Source organism: Gymnoscopelus microlampas, assembly GCF_963454915.1.
Source record: "Gymnoscopelus microlampas genome assembly, chromosome: 16".
Classification (NCBI taxonomy): domain Eukaryota; kingdom Metazoa; phylum Chordata; class Actinopteri; order Myctophiformes; family Myctophidae; genus Gymnoscopelus; species Gymnoscopelus microlampas.
Window position 1 is genome coordinate 44,974,550 of NC_139953.1, and position 19,845 is coordinate 44,994,394.

A 19,845-nucleotide genomic window follows, 5' to 3' on the forward strand; every position below is an offset into this window, starting at 1 on the left:
GATGTGATAAGGCTTTCAAGCACAGCCATTAGACACCTCCTTACCTCAGCTCTAAATCCTTACAGTGTGTCTATTATCAATTGGTTCAGCCTGGCGATCCTCAATCTGTGTTGTCTGACAATTATTCTTGCACTCACTTTATTCTCCCCTTTTCAGGTAAAGTGCAAAGTTGCCATGTTATAATACGTTTCTATGAATGCTGTAGCTTCAAGACTGTATTGGTGTGGGACTGTTGGTGTTTTTGTTGCACTCGTTACAAAGCTAATGGAGGCTAATGGAAGCTAAAGGGAGCCACCCAGAGGCCGTTTACAGAACATCATAAAGTGACGTTCAGTCTACACATTAGCAGCAGCTCAGTCAGTGTTGTCGTATATGAGATGCAAATATTATAATTGGGATTTCATTTATATTGCATATTTCATCTTACTTACATTTTGTTTACAAGGTGAATATGTATGCTACACAGCATATGACCGTGTCCTTGTTTAAGGAAGGATAGGCTATCATAAATGTTTAGCTTCAGCCTATTTCCTTTTGATCACCTCAAACACTGATGGATGTAAGACTTGTATACATGTATGCTTGTACTGTCACAGCATAGCAGAGTAAGACCTGTCCTAGGGGTTTTGTGAATAATCACATGAAGTATAAAAGTCTGATATATAAGAAGTTATAGTTATAATGGTAATGCCTTTATTGATTGTATGCTGTGCTTTGAATACACTATATTATTTGTATGTGTTATGGAAATGATTATTTTGTCATTCAGTCATAAAGTGACGTTCAGTCTACACATTAGCAGCAGCTCTGTGTTGTCTGACAATTATTCTTGCACTCTATTTCCTTTTCATCACCTCAAACACTGATGGAAAGTAACTAGTAACTACAGTTACTATAGGCTTTTTTGGTTGGTTATATCATTTTAGTTGACCTTGTAACAGTAAACTCATGTACTGTACTGGTACCTTTTCCTGTGCAAACTTCAATCAATCTAAAGGATCTGGTATTTCTATTATTGGCATATCTTTTTAATGTTAATAATGAGAGCTATACATTTAAGGAAGGATAGGCTATCATAAATGTTTAGCTTCAGCCTATTTCCTTTTCATCACCTCAAACACTGATGGATGTAAGACTTGTATACATGCTTAATGTCCCTTTAAAGTTAAAACTGTATATAGAATGCAGCTATATGCAGAGAAACACAGAGACACAGGCCATCAACAACATCAATCATATTCCTAAGGCTAGCACCCATCATCAGCACCATCATTCATCCCCATAGCTTGATGGATGTAAGACTTGTATACATGCTTAATGTCCCTTTAAAGTTAAAACTGTATATAGAATGCAGCTATATGCAGAGAAACACAGAGACACAGGCCATCAACAACATCAATCATATTCCTAAGGCTAGCACCCATCATCAGCACCATCATTCATCCCCATAGCTTGATGGATGTAAGACTTGTATACATGCTTAATGTCCCTTTAAAGTTAAAACTGTATATAGAATGCAGCTATATGCAGAGAAACACAGAGACACAGGCCATCAACAACATCTTTAATTCATTTCACCTCTTGTGTTGTGTTTAATGATGGCAACTAGTGTAGATCTGCTACTTTCAAATGATTTTAGAGGAGAGGAGGACAAAACAGGCTTACAATATTTACTCTTAAATATACTATAACACTTCTTAAAAAAAAGTATGCAACTGGGGGAGCATGCTTACAATATTTACTCTTAGATATACTATAAATATACTCAGGACCTCCCTCACCGTCACCTTGTACCTTGTACTCTACTACCCTCTAGGGGTTACACAGAGCTACTACTTCAGACAACCAGACCCGGTCGATCTGGGTCGAGCTGTCTCAAAATCGCGGCTGGTCGACCTGTCTTGGGTCGACAAGTCTGGTGACCCCATTAAGAACCTCTCACTCCGCTATACAGCTCCGAGATGAGGTTCTATGTGGTTGTCATTCAGAATCGGTTGAACGTCCGCCAAGGCTCCGCTGTTTACCCTTTTGTATACATCGTATCCCAAAAGTAATGGTAGATTCCAAACCGCACGGATGTTTAACGTTTGGTCCGGAGCATAATATTTTAGGTCCGGAGAGAAACTATACCAGTTTAAATCGCTTATTTAGTCAGCCTGTGGCCATGTTTCCCATTAGCCAAACTGGGAGCAGGAATACCAGTCCTTTCGCCCGGCCGGACGTTCGCCCAAAAGTCGGAGATTTCGCCCAGACATTTCGCCCAACAAAAAAATAATAGATAGTGAAGCTAGCTGGCCGTTTGTGTGAGAGAATGAGAGAGGGTTAGGGTTAGATAAAAGCTCTCTCTCTGTGTGTGTGTGTGTGTGTGTGTGTGTGTGTGTGTGTGTGTGTGAGACGCAGTCAGTGGGGCAAACGCAGTCCGCACCAAAAATATTTACGATTCTGTCCCTATCGGTACATAACTCGGACGGCGCTGATTCGACTAGCAGACCATCGACTGGTCGTCGCAGGCACTCGCGCCTGTACTGGCAGCGGACGTAGGGGGTTTTCTGGGTTGAATGGGAAACATGGCCACACGCACGCAAACACACACACACACACACACACACACACACACACACACACACACACACACACACACACACACACACACACACACACACACACACACACACACACACACACCAGTGTACAGTCTACACCACCAAGATTAGACTTTGTGCCCCCCCAGTCCAGATTGGCCAGTAGTACCCTACCCCACCTTTATTTGAATACGTTTTGTCTATTATATTGTATTGTGTAAAATGATAATGTATTCCTTCATTCCAGATCAGTGTGTTTACAGGTGTTAAACATAAATGTTATTTTTATGTTCTGTGTGATTATTATAAATATATACATTTTCGAATTAATTAATAGTTTAATGAAAGTGCAATAATAAAAGGTACACTGGCACTGCACCGAGTTGTATTTGTTTTGATGTAGCACACCTGAAACGCAATGTGACATTACCTCGTGTGTGTTGTTGTGCATGCAGCAAGTAAGTGAGAAAAGTAGTAAAATGGACAAAAGGAAGAGGCTGTCAAAAGGAAGGAAGAGAATGTCAGGTGATAATTCCGATTGACAAAGACGATGAAGATTGTGAAACTATGCGGGTTGTTGCGGGTAGTTCAAACGCACCCGGCTCCCTCCGCAACTTCCACAGCCAGTCGTAGCAGCTTAACGTTTGGACCAGAGCCCACCACATACTTCTCCACCAGTCGGAAGATTTCGGTTCTGAGACACCAAATCAGGTGAAAAGGGATAAATATCCGAGCAGCATTTATGGCAGGAAGAAACGCTCGTTTGTGAGTTTGGTTTCATGGTAGCCCTGAAACGTCATATCATGACAGTCATGACGAAACTTCAACCTGGTTTTTGCACTTTCTCCATTCACTGCCCGTATATCTACATAAACGTTCAGATTTCAAATAGAAAGTGCTTACCCCATGGCCAAGGATGTTACAATAGGGATCGGGCAAAAGGCGGAGTTAGGCCCAGAATGATGTAGTTCCGTTCGCCATCTTTGATGCTCACTATAACGACAGCTCATAACAACAACATTGACAGTTACTCACAACGTGTCCTGAACGCATACACTACACGGTAGTATTCAGTCTCATGTACACAAGATGTATTTTATGACAGCACTCACAAAATAACTTTAAAAATAAGGAGAGAAAAAGAACAGGGACTGCCTCAGTTTCACCGATTTATCTTGGAAACTTACAACTTGCTTTGATGTAATAATAAAGAAACAAAACTTTGAACATACAAAACAGCACACACATGTCACTATGCCCGATCCCTATTATGTACGGCTCCTCAAATGTAACCGTATATTCTGTGCATTTTTTTTTTAATCCCGCGATTTTTGTAACCCTTTTTTTTCACCCGGTGCCAATTTCCTAAGTCATCCTGGGCGCTACACCAGCCCTACACCAGCGCTACACCAGTCCCCCACAGCCTGGGGAGGCCAGGGCCGAGCTCATGCTTCCTTCAGTGCATGAGAGCTAACTGACCTTCTTGTCACCTGACAGGGGGGAGTTTCCCTTGTAGGACGTAGCACGTGGAAGGAACACGTTATTCCAACCAGTTCCCTTCCCCTCCATCAGGCGCCCCGGCTGTCATGGGGGAGGCGGTATAGTGTTCTGTGCATTTTAATCCGATCGGCGGTCATTTTCTCATAGAGTTATAATGTATAATGTGCAGAGTGCAATACACAAGCGTGAGAACATTTAAAAAGATGGCCACCGATCGTATTAAAATGCTTTTTATTTAACAATACGGAAAATACGGGTACTTTGAGAGCTCCTACAGAATTGTAACATCCATGGCCATGGGGTAAGCACCTTATATTTGAAATCTGAACGTCCATTTGCAGTGTTTATTTATTCCACAGAGAGAAGTTTTGTCACTCGAGCGAGTCGCGCAACAGACAGGACTGGGAATGGAATCAGTTCACCTTGCAGGGTGGAGATCCAGTATAGAGTGGATATACGGAAACGGCTTTTGTCCGTGCCTGTGTGTGTGTGTGACTGAACGACAAAATTAAATTCCACCAACGTTCAAAACATGTTTCTGATGTTGTGTCGGGTTTGACATGGTGTCCAGACCTTGATGTGCGTGCTGCCCCTCATTCACTCAGACAGAGACTGAGTGTGTGTCGTTGCTAGCGCTGCTCGGCAGTGCGCGCGTGTTGCTCCACTTGTTATTTAATTTGCTTCAGGTGTGTAAGCCCGGCGAAGCTTATTAAATTGGTCATTGGGCAAAAGCAGAGCCTCCGCGACCGTGTTAGTGGACAAACATAGCAGTAGTTGGGCGCTGTTTGGCAATACTTGTTGCTATAGAGCATGCTAATGAGTGTTAAGTGCTAACAAGTAACAACAAACAAATGTATGCTATTAAGCGTACACACACACACACACACAGACAGACAGACAGACAGACAGACAGACAGACAGACAGACAGACAGACAGACAGACAGACAGACAGACAGACAGACAGTGTAGGACAGTGGTTCTAAAAGTGGGGTCCGGGATCCCCAGCTAAATCATGGGTAGTTTGGAACCAAATGGACCCTTATGGGCCTGTAACTCAGAGTGTACAAATCAAACCAAATGGACCCTTATATGGGTCTGTAACTCGGAGTGTACAAACCAAATGGACCCTTATGGGTCTGTAACTCAGAGTGTCCAAATGGAACCAATTGGTCACAATTTTCAATGATAGGCCTTGTAAGAACCATTTGAGCCATTTTGTTTCTAAATTGATGATGTCACCACAGGGCTTGGTCAAGGCCAAGGTTGCTAGGGTTACAGAGTATTTAATCCTGTCTGTAATCAAGGGCAGGTGTTGCTGATAGGAGGCAAACAGTTTTTTGACTGTGTTTAGGAGGGCTGTTGGTTTATCCACCTTACGTTTAACTGTTATGTTTAATTGTGTTTATTATTTGTAGGCTGGAGTGATTGGCACAAAAGCTATAAGAATAAAAGCATTTATTTATGAATTTTACGTACGGTTTGGACTTCAGTCTTTTTATCACACGTCAAAACAACCCTAGCTGTCGGCAACCAGTAGTGCCTAAAAGTATAGGACTTTAGACACTGCAGGCCTACTGGAGAAACTTTTCAATAGCAGACTATATTCTTTTTTTTATAAGCTGTTGATCTGCTAATTTTTTATTTGAAATCTGAAAAAACTAACAGTTTGGACATAATAGGTTTCCACCTCACAGCAACAATATTATTATACCTACTTATAAAGTGTAACATTATATTGTGTTCCTTCATTCCAGACCAGTGTGTGGAGTCCAGTCTGCAGGTGAAGATCAGTTCTCCAGCCAGGACTGTTTGTATTAAACAGGAACCTGAAGACCACCTTAAACAGGAACCTGAAGACCACCTGAATCTCAGTAAGTTTTAAGCTCTCTCTCTTTATTTATTTTATTTATGAAAGTGGGCCGGTACTGAGGGTGTAAAGATGATTATGACAGTTATTGATTAAAGCATTTACAATGTGACTACATCAATGCATTGACCCCTGCATCTATCTGAATGTACCATGGATCGGACGATGGTTTGTTGTAAAAGTATTAATGGGTTCACTGAAGCGTTCTAGTTAATTCTACTTCAGTATTAACTATTCAGCTGCAGAAGACTCAATGATCTAACATTTACAAGTAATTACTTTCAAAAGAATAGGGACTGCCTCTCATTCACCTCTCATTCAGCTTGTCTCACATCTTCTATGAGAGCTGCAATGTAAACAAACAACTGCCACACTATTTTCAGCACAGTCAGCGCCACAGTCGGCGCACCATCAAACGGAGGTATTGCAGTTGAGGTACAAGATTCGGGCGGCAGTGGCTCAGTGGTAGAGTGGCCGGTAGAGCGGCCAGTTGGGAACCATGAGGATCCCAGTTCGATCCCGGGCTCCCCCAGAGTTAGTGTCGAAGTGTCTTTGAGCAAGAAACTAATTTATCCCGATGAGCGGTTGGTGCCTTGCATGGTTTCCTCTGCCATCGGTGTATGAATGTGTGTGTGTGAATGGGTTAATGTAATGCACAACCTATGTAAAGCGATTTGGATAAAAGCGCTATATAAATGCACCATTTACCATTTACCATTTTAAGATGCAAACCTTTTACCAATGAGTTTCATTGTATCTTTGTCATAGACTTCCTGCACATACGTGTGTGTAAAGAGGAAGTTTCACCTGAAGAGGAGTGGAGCCCCAATCTGGTCCAGGGGAAACCAGAACCTCCGCAGATTAAAGAGGAACTGGAGGAGCCACTTGAAAGACCAGAAAAGGCTGACATTACGTTGACATTACTAGCAGTGAAAAGTATAGATGATGATGAAAACAGAGAGACAGAGCCTGTAGCCAGCACCTCAACTGAACACATGAAAACACAAGCTGATGTAGAGGACTGTGGAACATCACAACCAACTAGTGATAACCAGCTCCTCTCTTCACACTGTTCTGAATCAGACACTGAAGACAGTGATGACTGGGAGGAGACTAGTGGAGATCAGTCAGCTTTAAACACACTGAAATTACAAAATATGGGAGGTCAGTGCAAGCTGTCCCAGGACCTGACATCATTGAAACAAACTCACTCCATGAGGAGTCACCCAGGGAAGAAAGGTTTTAGTTGTGAGTGTGGCACAATGTTTAATCAAAAGCAACATCTGAGGAGACACATAATGATGCACACAGGGGAAAAGCCCTTTGCTTGTAAAGTATGTGGTAAAGGCTTTGTTAGCACAAGTGATGTAAACAGACACATGGTGACTCATACAGGCGAAAAGCCCTTTTCTTGTACATTATGTGGTAAAGGCTTTGCTCGGAAAAGTATTCTAAAAACACACATGATGACTCATACAGGCGAAAAGCCCTTTTCTTGTACATTATGTGATAAAAGGTGTGTTAGCACAAGTGATCTAAAAATACACATAAGGAGTCATACAGGTGAAAAGCCCTTTTCTTGTACAGTATGTGGTAAGGGATGTGTTAGCAAAAGTCATCTAAAAATACACATAATGTCTCATACAGGCGAAAAGCCCTTTTCTTGTACAGTATGTGGTCAAGGCTGTGCTCAAAAGGGTCATCTAAAAACACACATGAGGACTCATACAGGCGAAAAGCCCTTTTCTTGTACAGTATGTGGTAAAGGCTTTTGTCAAATGGTCAATCTAAAAGCACACATGAGGACTCATACAGGCGAAAAGCCCTTTTCTTGTACATTATGTGATAAAAGGTGTGTTAGCACAAGTGATCTAAAAATACACATAAGGACTCATACAGGCGAAAAGCCCTTTTCTTGTACAGTGTGTGGTCAAGGCTGTGCTCAAAAGGGTCATCTAAAAAGACACATGAGGACTCATACAAGGGGAATGTCTTTAGTATAAGACATAATATGATAATCCAGTGTAATCCAGGATGATAATGACAAGGATACTAAATCAGAGGAATAACATAATCTGACAATATCAACATGTGTATCGATCTTATTTTCTTATATAACATGATCAATTTTTTTTAAATGATTTATCTTTATAGCATTATTCCTTCCAGCTCATTTACTTACTCAGTTACTGGTAGTACAGTATGAGCAGTCCACATTTGTCAGGATTTAACGGATTTAACATATTCAATCATAGTCATCTAATAATTATTATGTTCATTGATATGCAGTAAATAATGGTGCAGTAAAGTTCTGGCAAGCTGCTGGGTTTGTAGCTGTTCACTGTGTGTTGACAAGTGTGTTGTTTGGATTGTTACAATATCATAGCTCATAATATGGTAGATGCCAGGGAGACAGTGTACATCGTCACTTAGTTTGATTACATGTTTATATTCTACAGAGTATGTGTCTTTATAGAGGTTTATTATAGACTCAGATCCCCTTTCATCCTTTGGGGGAAATTATGTTTTTGTTTTGTTTTGTTTTGTTTAATAAAGGTTTCTACACTTCAGTTCCTCTTTCAACTTCTTGTATATGCCCAGAATATAATATAAACTTTATTTATATAGCATGCCAAGGATATCCACAGGTTCTGTAGAAATGTGTAGCAATTGTACCTGCCCTAAGCCTAAATAAAATAGCATATATTTTGAACCTTGAAACCAAGGGGCCAGCCTGACGTATTTACAATGAGGCCGATACTGAAGAGAGACAGTTCATATGAATGGCCTGTATGGCGCTGTTTTACCCCTGCAGGTGTCAGAAGGAATATTGTCTCATTGTAAACGGATGGGTTTTTGACGAACTTTAGACTAGATTTTCTTACCTTAATTAAAACTGTCATACATTCTATATGCTTCCAGTCGCTAGTTTAAAGTCTCCTTTCAATCATCATGATATGCATTTTGCTAAATGATGGTCCCATTTCTTCTAAAATTGACGATAAAGTAGGCAATGCTCCAGGAGGGGCGGGACGATTTGATTGACAACCTACACAACCAATAGCATTCTTTGGGGATTGTTTTCTGGTTCCCTGGTCACATGTCTGGTCTCAAGCAATAGCGTTTGAGTTCCGACGTGCCCAATGGTATATATTAAAGATGGCAGATTGCACGTTCCTGAACAATCGGCTTCATTTACGGTCTGTAGAAACCAATGGGTGACGTCACCGTTCCCTTCGTCCATATTTTTTACGGTCTATGCTTGAAACACACGTCTCTGCTCTTTTAAACCTGATGTTGCACTGCAAAAAAAACAAGGTTTCCGGCTATGAAAACCGATGAATATGAGATGTAAACTCAGAGAATTTACAAGAATTTACAAGAGTTTTCCACTCGGAAAACTCAAAGTTTTGTAGGTCGGTAAACTCCTGTATGGTACCAAATTAAGTATGCGTGACCCCCTGCTGGGCCTTGCTGCCAGAAAATCACACCTTCAGCCCTAACCTGGATTTCCACAATTTGCTCCCTATCTCGAGCAATGCTACTGAGCATGTGCAATAAGCCACCTATGATTGGCTGTGACGTAGGTGGGCATCCCTCCCTTATTTTGGGGGTCACATGGTGTGTGTGGGGGGGGGGGGGGGCTCACAAGGTGACCCCCCTCCTAGGGACCTGGGGGGTGGTGCCCCCCCCCTAGGGATCTGGGGGGTGGTCCCCCCCCCCCCTTATTCCCTTATTTTATATATATATATATATATGTATATTATTTATTTATTTTTATTTATGTATATATATATATTTATTCATGTATATTTGTATGTATTTATTTAGTTATACACACACACACACACACACACACACACACACACACACACACACACACACACACATATATATACATACAAGATTCTGAAAACAAATAGGCAACAATCTCAGTCAGGTAAATTGTGTTTATTGATTAAAAAAAAACAGTATACAGTATACTTTGGCTATTCAAAAATATCTTCTAAAACAGTAAAAAAAAAATCCCCATCTCCCCATCCCCAAATGTTTTTTCCAGGGACCCCCAGAAGTTGTAAAAAACTCCCACAAAGGGGACAATAATAAAAAAAAAATTGTAGTTCTGTCTCTCATGCAGTGTCTTGCTGAACGAACGGCCTCTGCTTCTCTAACTGGACAACTTAACAGTTACTGTGTAAGAGAGCTAAAAATGAGCTGTTCTGTGCCGGTGTGTCTCGCCGCACGCGGTGGTGATGAAGGGAACGCGGGTCTCTTCTGTTGTCTTTCCTCTCCTGAAGCACCTGGCATAAAGCAGAAAGCTCCTCATCTCTCTCGGGTGGAGATGAGACAATCCACACCGCCCGTCCATACGATGCCGTCCTCTTCATCTGACATTAGTTCAGGAACTGCATGCGCCCACATGGCCTTTTCTCCATCAGACTCCAGATATGCAGTCCTGGTGGTCATCAACTGTAAAACATAGAATAGCAATTAAATTATGTATTACATTACCATTATTACAGGAACACAGAATGTAAAACAAAAAAACATCTTACAAACAGTTCCATATAACTTACCCTCAATCTTCTCTGTCGGGTCTTCATTGAGGCATTCAGCTTTTTCTTCTGGTCAGCATTCTCTGGCTGGTCCAGGCGATGGCTTCTTCTCAGAGACTCAAAGTGTGTCCTGCAAGCCGCTGAAATACAAGGAAAACACAATTAGGATCTATTTAGTTGTTTATCTACACAAACAACACAATTCCACATCTACACTGCTCTAAAAGAGAACCTACATGTGACTGCAATTTTTAACTGGCCCCTGTAAAAGTCTAAGCCAGTTCCTGACTCCAACCCCCTCCATTCGAAGCTCACACCTCCACCCCACCCTATTCAAAGCCTGCATCAAAACCCACCTTCCCCTCCCCCCTAATTCAAACCTCTGTTTCTGCCTTAGCTTACTGGTTCCTTTTTAGAAGTATTTATCTCCTAATAAAGTTGTTGTTTTGTTGTAAAGCAACTTTGGGTACTAAGAAAATCGCTATATAAATGTTATGTATTGTTATTACTTAGCTGGGGTAAATTACACAGTGATACAACAAAAAAAAAAACGTACCTTTCTTTTGGATCAAGTCTCATGGCATTGTTTTCAGAGTTGTGTAGACGTCTCACCGCCTCCTGCAAACAGAAAGATTCACAAAGTTAGTTGGACTATAAAAGCATAAAGGCCTTCTCTCCTTGTATGTATTAACTCAAAGATAACAAAGGGGAAACTGTAAACTTAATGTAACAGAGGATTATTTCTTTCTGACAACTCTGCAGACATGTAATTGATAAATGCAAATTCAGTTAGTTTGCAAAAACAAACAAATTTCACAATTACGACATAAAGTGTTCCAGGTTTCCTGCTACAGTAATCCATGGCATATAATATTATGCTCTTGTGATACTAGTGCAATACAATATAATGTATCCTACTAACAATTTATAAATACGTCATGTAGGCTTGAAGCTTACCTTAATTCAAGTATGTTGAGTCAGTCAGCCAGTCAGTCAAGTCAACTGATTTTCATCTGGCTGCAGTGGATGGCAGTTAAGATTTAAAAAATTAGATAACCTGATTGGCCAAACTGAGAAGGAAAGTCATTGGTTGTGAATGGCTGTGCTGTGGAGAGACACTGCAGCATTCACATGATAATTAGCAACTTTGGTCAAAGCTGTCTGGAATGGGAAATGTTGTTATACTCTACATCTCAGAGGCAACTATTGCACTTTTTACTACAATGTCATTAATTAAAAACTTTAGTTAAGGTACTTAGATTTAGATTAGAGTATACATAAAAAAAAACATAGATTAACAAATTAAGCCCTACATTATACAAAGCATTGCAATGTGATTTTTGTCAAAAGACCATAGTTAAGATTTAGATGAGTTAAATTACTTTTTAGATTATTTAAAAAACATAGATTAACAAAGATATTGAAAAAAGTATATATTGTTTTGTTCCATTTTTGTAACGTAAACCTGCCAAACCTGTGTTTTAATGCCGATTAAGCTCATTTGTAGAGAGAGAGAGAGAGAGAGAGAGAGAGAGAGAGAGAGAGAGAGAGAGATAGAGAGAGACGTTTTTTACATGAAAAAAATGCTCCAGGCACCTTTCCTTAAAAACAACACAACATTTTACATTTCACAATTAAAACAGATCAATCCTCGATTCCTCCCACATTCTAGAAACAATAAACATCCAATTTATACAGAGGGTTCAGCCATGACCAGTGTCACACAGTCTGTGAGTGATTCCTGATTCCTGTTATAGGTAAATGAAAAGTTAACCCCTTCAATCAACTGAAATATATGAGAAATGTTCCATGACATAATGCTATAATGTTTTAAGGGTAATAGCTTGTAGATCTGCCATTTCTCTCACACACACACACACACACACACACACACACACACACACACACACACACACACACACACACACACACACACACACACACACACACACTGACCCTCTGCACCTTAATCCCCGTGTATAACGCACAAACATTTTTTGTTTTTTTTATTATTGCGCTCTTTTTTCTCTCTAAGCACCTTTATGCTCAGGCACCTTAGTTTGTCTCTTATCTCAGGTACTTTGTAAATATGTAGATAACTTGTTTTTGGCCTTCTATTGTTCTCTTGTTGATCTCCATCCCACTTGCCCCCTACCTCTCTTCTTCTTCTCTCTCCCCACTCTTCTTTCTACGGAATCTAACGTTGCGATGGGAGTGATGTACAAAAACGAATTTCACCCACTTTTTTACCTTGTAAACCTGTGATGTGACAATAAACCTGATTCTGATACACACACACACACACACACACACACACACACACACACACACACACACACACACACACACACACACACACACACACACACACACACACACACACACACACAATTAAGACCTATCCGGTGAACAGATATGGGAAATATTATTATTCACCTAGATTATATATAAAAAAAGATGAACAAATTAAGCCCTTTTTCAAGCCCTTAACAAAAAAAAATAAGATTATAGTTTTGTTTTGTTCCATTTTTGCTTTGGCAATGGAGAGAGGGAGAGGGAGAGAGAGACCCCCTCTTTAAACAAAGACTGAATGTGGATGTCAAAGGAAATGGCCAGCCTCCTGCTGGGTCTTTGTCTGGCAGAGGAACGGTAAATCACTGATTTCCAAAGTATATAGACGAATTTCACAGTAAACATTTTCAACTGTAAATTTCCAATTACGTACAAAAACACCAGCAAACTGCGGGTTTACTGAGCAACTGTAAATGCCCAAAAATGCCCATTAATGCCTCTTTTCTTGCAGTGTTGGGTATTCTGAACTGTGAATTGTGTGGTATTCTCTGAGTGAGAATCTTAGGGTGGAATACCCTGGTATTCTGTTCTGGGCCTAAGTGCCCTGGTTAAATATAATTTGTACAATCTAGCCCCCTAAGCGTTGTTCACATTACTATATTCCAAAATACATACAATTCAAAATGTGACGCATTGTGAGCTTGTATATTAGCTATTTTCACTGTTCTTGAAATAGGGTTCAAGTGGTTCATTCATCTAGTAATGAAATAATAGAATATGTCCTATGCCTGTGTAGAATACTGAATGTTGCTTGTATTTACAATTTGGGCATTTATCAGAAGCTCTTATCCAGAGTGGCTTACGTTGTGAAAGATCAGAGTAAATATCATGAACTATTAGTCAACAAATGAAATAAAACGGTCCTTGACAGCAATTTAGCCTTACTAGTTGTAACTATAGGATTTATTAGCTTGAACTCAACTTTATCAAAGAATACGTGTAAATATGCTGTTGTCAATATGATCATGATTTAACCACTTGAACCCCAGCATATTTTTTTTGGGGGGGGGGGGGGGGGGCACAAAGATAGCCGATCTACAAGCTCAAAACGTGTCACGCTGTGAGCTTGTAGATCTGCTATTTTCTGCAAAGAGATTTGGTGTAGACTGAAATACAGCGGTCCAAGTGAACTCAGGCTCAGTTGATTGATGTACTTTATTTAGTAAGACATGAGAACAGTACATGACAGTACATAACAGTACATGGAAAATGTACTGTTATGTTTACTTCTGGTGTCCAACCAGTTAGGATACAATAGGCAGCAGTGCTGACACATGTTTACCACTAGAGGGCGGTCTGTCCACACATTCTGAGAGGTGTAGCGCCAGTGTTCATATATTATGTTCAATGGTGTAAGAAGTACACAAAGGCCTACTCAGATTGTTACTCAAGTAGGTAGCATTACCACATTGTAAGAATACTTTGTTGAGTCAAAGTACAAAAGTATTAGCATAAAAATATACTTAGGCTAAAGTAGGAAAAGTATACTCATAAAAAGTGCTCATTATGCAGGAGTTTTGTGCTCATTATTCAGAATTTGTTTTCAAATGTTCTCAAAATGTTCTTCAAAAATAGCAGCTCTGCAAGCTCCTACCTAACGCATCGCAATGCAATGTTTTGGGAGTTTGTAATTCCACTATTCTTTGAATAGCTGAAATATGAAAGATGACTAATTTTGGTTAATGTAGGTTTTGCGAATATGATCTAAAATCTACAAAGTAAACTGTTATTAAAGTTTTCAAATAATTGCCCTGGAGTAAAAACGTTCAAGCCTCTTCATCTGAGATGTAGTGAAGTAGGATACTAATTAAAAAATTGCAAAAGCAGCAGATCGTCAAGCTCGAAATGCGGCGCGAATCTGCAACTTTTGATGCTTTTGTGTGACGCTGTAGGGCGTTAATTTAAGAAAAAACACAAAAAGTATAAATATGGAGATAAGAGATTTCTGCCCGACAACAATGATATCAAGTATCAAGAAATGGAAATACTCAAGTAAAAGTTCCTTGAAATTGTAATTAAGTAAATGTACTTTGTTTACTTTCCACCACACGTTTCCCTAAAGAGAACAGCAACCCCCACATCCATGTACACAATTACATCATTGTTTTATATAAAAGTGCAATTTACAGAAATCTTTTTTTTGCAATCTAAGGAATGATTTACAGTGGTGACCTTTTAACAGGGGCGGAAATCTGGCTTGAGGCTTGTGCACACGCGAAATCTTTATTTTTTTTCTTCTTCTTTTTTTCTGGTTACTTTGACATTGTGTTAGCCTGGTTCCAGACGAATCTGCCTTTGCAAAATTGCATGCACTTTAGCCCTCGGCAGATTGTCGTGTGATATTGTCTGGCCACGCGAGGCTAACATTGTGTTATGTTAATTCTTCACTATAATAATTACTTACGATGCACAAGTCGGTTTAGGTTCTATTAGATAAGTATTTTTAATCATTTAAACATTTATTTTTATTATTCTAAAATTGACTCGAGCTAAGGGGAGACGCTCCATTTCCTGTATTTGAATTGTTTCTGTTCATGAATGGTGAACTAATGACGGGACTAATTGACAGTAAAAAAAACAAAAAAAGATTATATTACATGTCAAATTAGAGGCTGTGAGATATGTTGGGATAAGAGTATCACAGAGAAATCATACAAGGACTCTCAGTAAAAGCTCCGCTCTCAATTGATTGATTGATTGATTGATTGATTGATTGGATACTTTATTAGTCAAAAATGTAACGGCACGTGGTACAGTCAGACATAAAGGCTAAAAGGCTATCTTGTTTCCATTGTGGTCCTATGTATTCAATTCATCAACAGAGCATACAAATAACACAATAACACATGGCATCAACGGCGGCAGTGCATGACACCTCCTTTCTATGCGAAATTGCATTTATCTCCCCTTGTGGTCTTCAATATAATTCCCCTAAAGTTGCTGAATTCATGTAACTCATTCATGTTTGCCCGTTTGACTTTGTTTCATGTTGTGACTTGAAAGGTTTAGTTCATGTCACCTGTGACAGTGAGAGAGAGAGGAACTTGCTCCTAGAGGAGAATCTATGCTTGGAAACAGTGATGTGATAAATACACGTGTAGTTTCCTTGGTGGTTGTGGTCTGCTTCAGGAAACAGGAAGTGGGCAGAGTGATTGACAGCTGGCTGGGTGTGGGTGTGTGTTGTGTTGGATCCAGTGAAGGTGAGGTGGAAGGACCCTCCTCTGTACTGTGGCTGGACGGAGCAGCTGACGGTGAAGTTGGTACCCTCCAACACCTGCAGCCCCTGCTGCTGGCCCTCGGAAACCCCGTTTAGGGAGGGGAAGAGGGTGATGTTTGGCTTAAACACCTGTTACAAGAGAGGTGATTGGCTGAAATCATCATCATCACCATCCACCATCCCAGCCACAGCCTGTTCAGGCCAGCACTGCGGCCGCGGCCAGGCAAGCGGTATCTCAGCCTTGCTAGCCACACACAAAGACTATGGAGCACTTTCTTCTTGGCCACCATAAGACTTCTGAACACACACTGAACACTACATGGCCCGGACTATATGGCCATATGTCTGTGGCTAATGTATTAGATATATGACATGCAGTTTGCACATGAGCTTTTTGCACTTAGGCAGTTCGATCTTATACATGTTTTTATTAAGCAGCTTAGTTATAACATAACTTGACATTGAGTCTAAATGTGGATTACTGAGACTGTAGCTGCTGTGTTGGTTTTTTAGCGCACAATGAATTTCACGTGCCTTTTACTTGTAAATGGTATTGTTGACAATAAAGTTGAACCTTGAACCTTGATCATCATCAAGCACACGCATATGTGTACGTGGAAAGATGAATATACACAGATAGATAGATAGATAGATAGATAGATAGATAGATAGATGATAGATGAAATAAGAGACTATATATATTACTGTCATTATTGAAGTTATTGTTTGTTACCTGAACAGGTCACCTTTAGTCTTTCCGAAGAACTACCAGGCCGCATTTTTCCACACTCCCTCAGTGAAGATTCAAATCCAACACAGGATGGTCTAATCAACCATACAGGTTCACGTGGCTGGCTAGTATACTTTTTTTTTAAAGCAGCAGAGCCACAGCCCAGCTGTCTACACACTACAGACGCTGACCTCAGGTTTATGTTATCAGGATCCAGTGGGCGCCACTCTCTGTGGTGTTTCATCTCCAGGGTACCAGTACAGCGACTGGTTCCTCCCACCAACCTGACAGCACCTGGCTCTGCACAGAAGACCAGAGCATAAACAGTAAAAAGTTACTTTGATTAAATTTAAATCTACAGAAGGGGTCTTCAACAGTGGGTCCGGGACCCCTATGGGGTCCTCAGAGTTACTACAGGGGGGCCGCCAAATCTTTGTGTGATTTTTTGTTTTTCCAATAATCACTTGAACCCTAGCATCCCTATTCTGAGGCAAACTTTAGCCAAAAATAGACGATCTACAAGCTCACAATACCTCCCGTTGAAAAAAATCTATGAAAATGTTTGAATCTGCAATGCAATTTTAAAAAAACATGTAATGGGGGGTCCCTGCTTCATCGTCTCTCTCTCAGCTAAGGGGTCCTTGGCCTGAAAAACGTTGAAGACCCATGATCTAAAGTGCAGCTTGTCTTTTACCTGAGCAGGTGAGTTGAACAGTCTTGTCAGGTGAGCATGTGTCTCTCGTTGAGTCTGAGGTTTCACAGTCCAGGAGAACAGACTCGTTGCCTTCACACTGGAACTCTTTGGTCCACATTGGAGGATTCACCTCCCCATAGAGCGCCCCCTGGAGGACTGCAGGAGCCCCACAGCCAAGCTCCCTACAGACCACCTGTGCATCCTGCTGGTCAAAGTCACCTTCACACACTGAGACCCACGACTGATTAGACTTCACCTCCACTCTGCCTGAACATAAACCAGTGCCATTCACCAACCTCACAGACTCTGGAGAGAGAGAGAGAGAGAGAGAGAGAGAGAGAGAGAGAGAGAGAGAGAGAGAGAGAGAGAGAGAGAGAGAGAGAGAGAGAGAGAGAGAGAGAGAGAGAGAGATAATAGAGGTGGGGAGACATTTTAGCTAAATAGCTAAAATACCAGATGTATAAGCTCACAGCAAGTACAATCACTGCACCTTGTGAGCTTGTACATGCATTTCCATAAGGAAATGCATGTATTTAATTCAGTCTGACTGTAAGCCGGGATAAAACTAGATAGATAGATAGATAGAAATAAGAGACTTTATAGATTACTGTCATTATTGAAGTTATTGTTTGTTACCTGAACAGGTCACCTTCATTTTGTAGGCGGAATCGTCAGACCTGAGAAACTGTGTTTTTCCACAGTCCTTCAATGAAGACTCAGATCCAACACAGGAAGGTGCAATAAACCATACAGGTCCAGACACCAACCGACGACTCCTTCTTGTTGAAAGAGCGGAGCCACAGTCCAGCTGTCTACACACTACAGACGATGACTTCAAGTTGTAGAAAGATTTACCATCCAGTGGCCTCCACTCCCCCTGGTGGTTCATCTCCAGAATACCAGCACAGTGACTGGTTCTTCCCACCAACCTGAAATGATCAGACTCTGTAGCACAGAGAAAATAGAATAAAAGTAATATTACTTTGATTTGAACAAAACCTTTTAGGCTGCAATCTATACGTTTTAGTTGTTTGTTCATCTATGTTTACCTGTTATGTGGTGTGTTGGTTTACCCTGGATAGCTGAAGAGAAAAAATATAAAATAAATGAGTTTAACACATTGACTGCGAGGATCGACCACCAGAGAGCAGCAGAATGACACCTTGATGACTCGCTGTCCCCCCCCCCTCCCGTTTGAGAGCTTGTAGATTGGATTTGAGCACTCATAAAATCCATAGAAATTTTCGCTTGCATAAAATATTCGTAAACATGCAAATTGTCATTTGAAGTTATGAAGTATAAACAATTCTTCTTGTGCAAGTGACCGACTATTTCCATACAGACAGACAGACAGACAGACAGACAGAGACACACACACACACACACACACACACACACACACACACACACACACACACACACACACACACACACACACACACACACACACACACACACACACACTCACACACACACACACACACACACACACACACACACACACACACACACACACACAGAAGGGGGTGCATCAGGACACAGTACAAAGCTCAACTCATCATTCATTTGCGAACTTTGACGTTAATGATTAATCCAGGATCTGAACAAGATTTTCTGATTGTCTTCTGACACGACTTGGCAAAAAAACAGGAAAACATTTAAAGACACATCGTCCCTCTAGAAGGAGACCTTAATAGTTCACTATGTGACACATACTGTAACCTGTTATAAACTGACATTATCTAACACAGACAGAACCCATGAGCAGAATGCAGCCCCATGTGCGTGCAAAGTAACAATAAGAGACCTTAACAGTTCACTATGTTACAAATAACCTGTCATATTATATTACATTATAGTTATAATATATTATAATATAATATTATAAAACAGACAAAACTCATGAGCAGAAAGCAGCCCCTGTCCCGAGCTGATAATCCCTGGTCACACGTCACCACTCAGGGCTTGTGTCAATCTAAAACATGTCATCGTTGTGAGATCAGCCAGTCTCACATGGTATCAGGAGGTGGTGGATTATTAGATCTATACTTACAATGCAGCTCCATGGTCAGGAGCAGAGAGGCCACACTCAGCCACAGTACCATCTTCATCCTGCTGTCTGTTCCTGTGTCTGCTGAAGCTCCACAGATATACATTCACCCACTGAACTCTGACACTATGTCCTCATACACTCCCTATTAATCTGTTTCCTATGCTGTGTGGGCATCACTTCCTGTTGATTCCATTGGATATCATTGGTTATCTGACCAGTTTCATTGGATTTCATTGGATCAAATCGACGGGAAGTGATGCCCACACAGCCTAGGAAACAGGTAAATATCCTCC

At 40.7% G+C, this 19,845-nt stretch overlaps 1 protein-coding gene across 1 annotated transcript in view; it reads left to right on the plus strand.

Moving 5' to 3' along the window:
* LOC311063012 (uncharacterized protein) overlaps positions 1-10,433 on the plus strand; it is a gene marked incomplete at both ends in the record, with an annotated part of 43,187 nt that extends 32,754 nt beyond the window's left edge. Inside the window, 3 exons of the mRNA XM_084082229.1 lie at positions 5,838-5,954; positions 6,719-7,207; positions 10,249-10,433. Coding sequence (XP_083938355.1) covers positions 5,838-5,954; positions 6,719-7,207; positions 10,249-10,433 — 791 coding nt within the window. The remainder of the gene's footprint in view (positions 1-5,837; positions 5,955-6,718; positions 7,208-10,248) is intronic.
* Between the last annotated feature and the right edge of the window lie 9,412 nt (positions 10,434-19,845).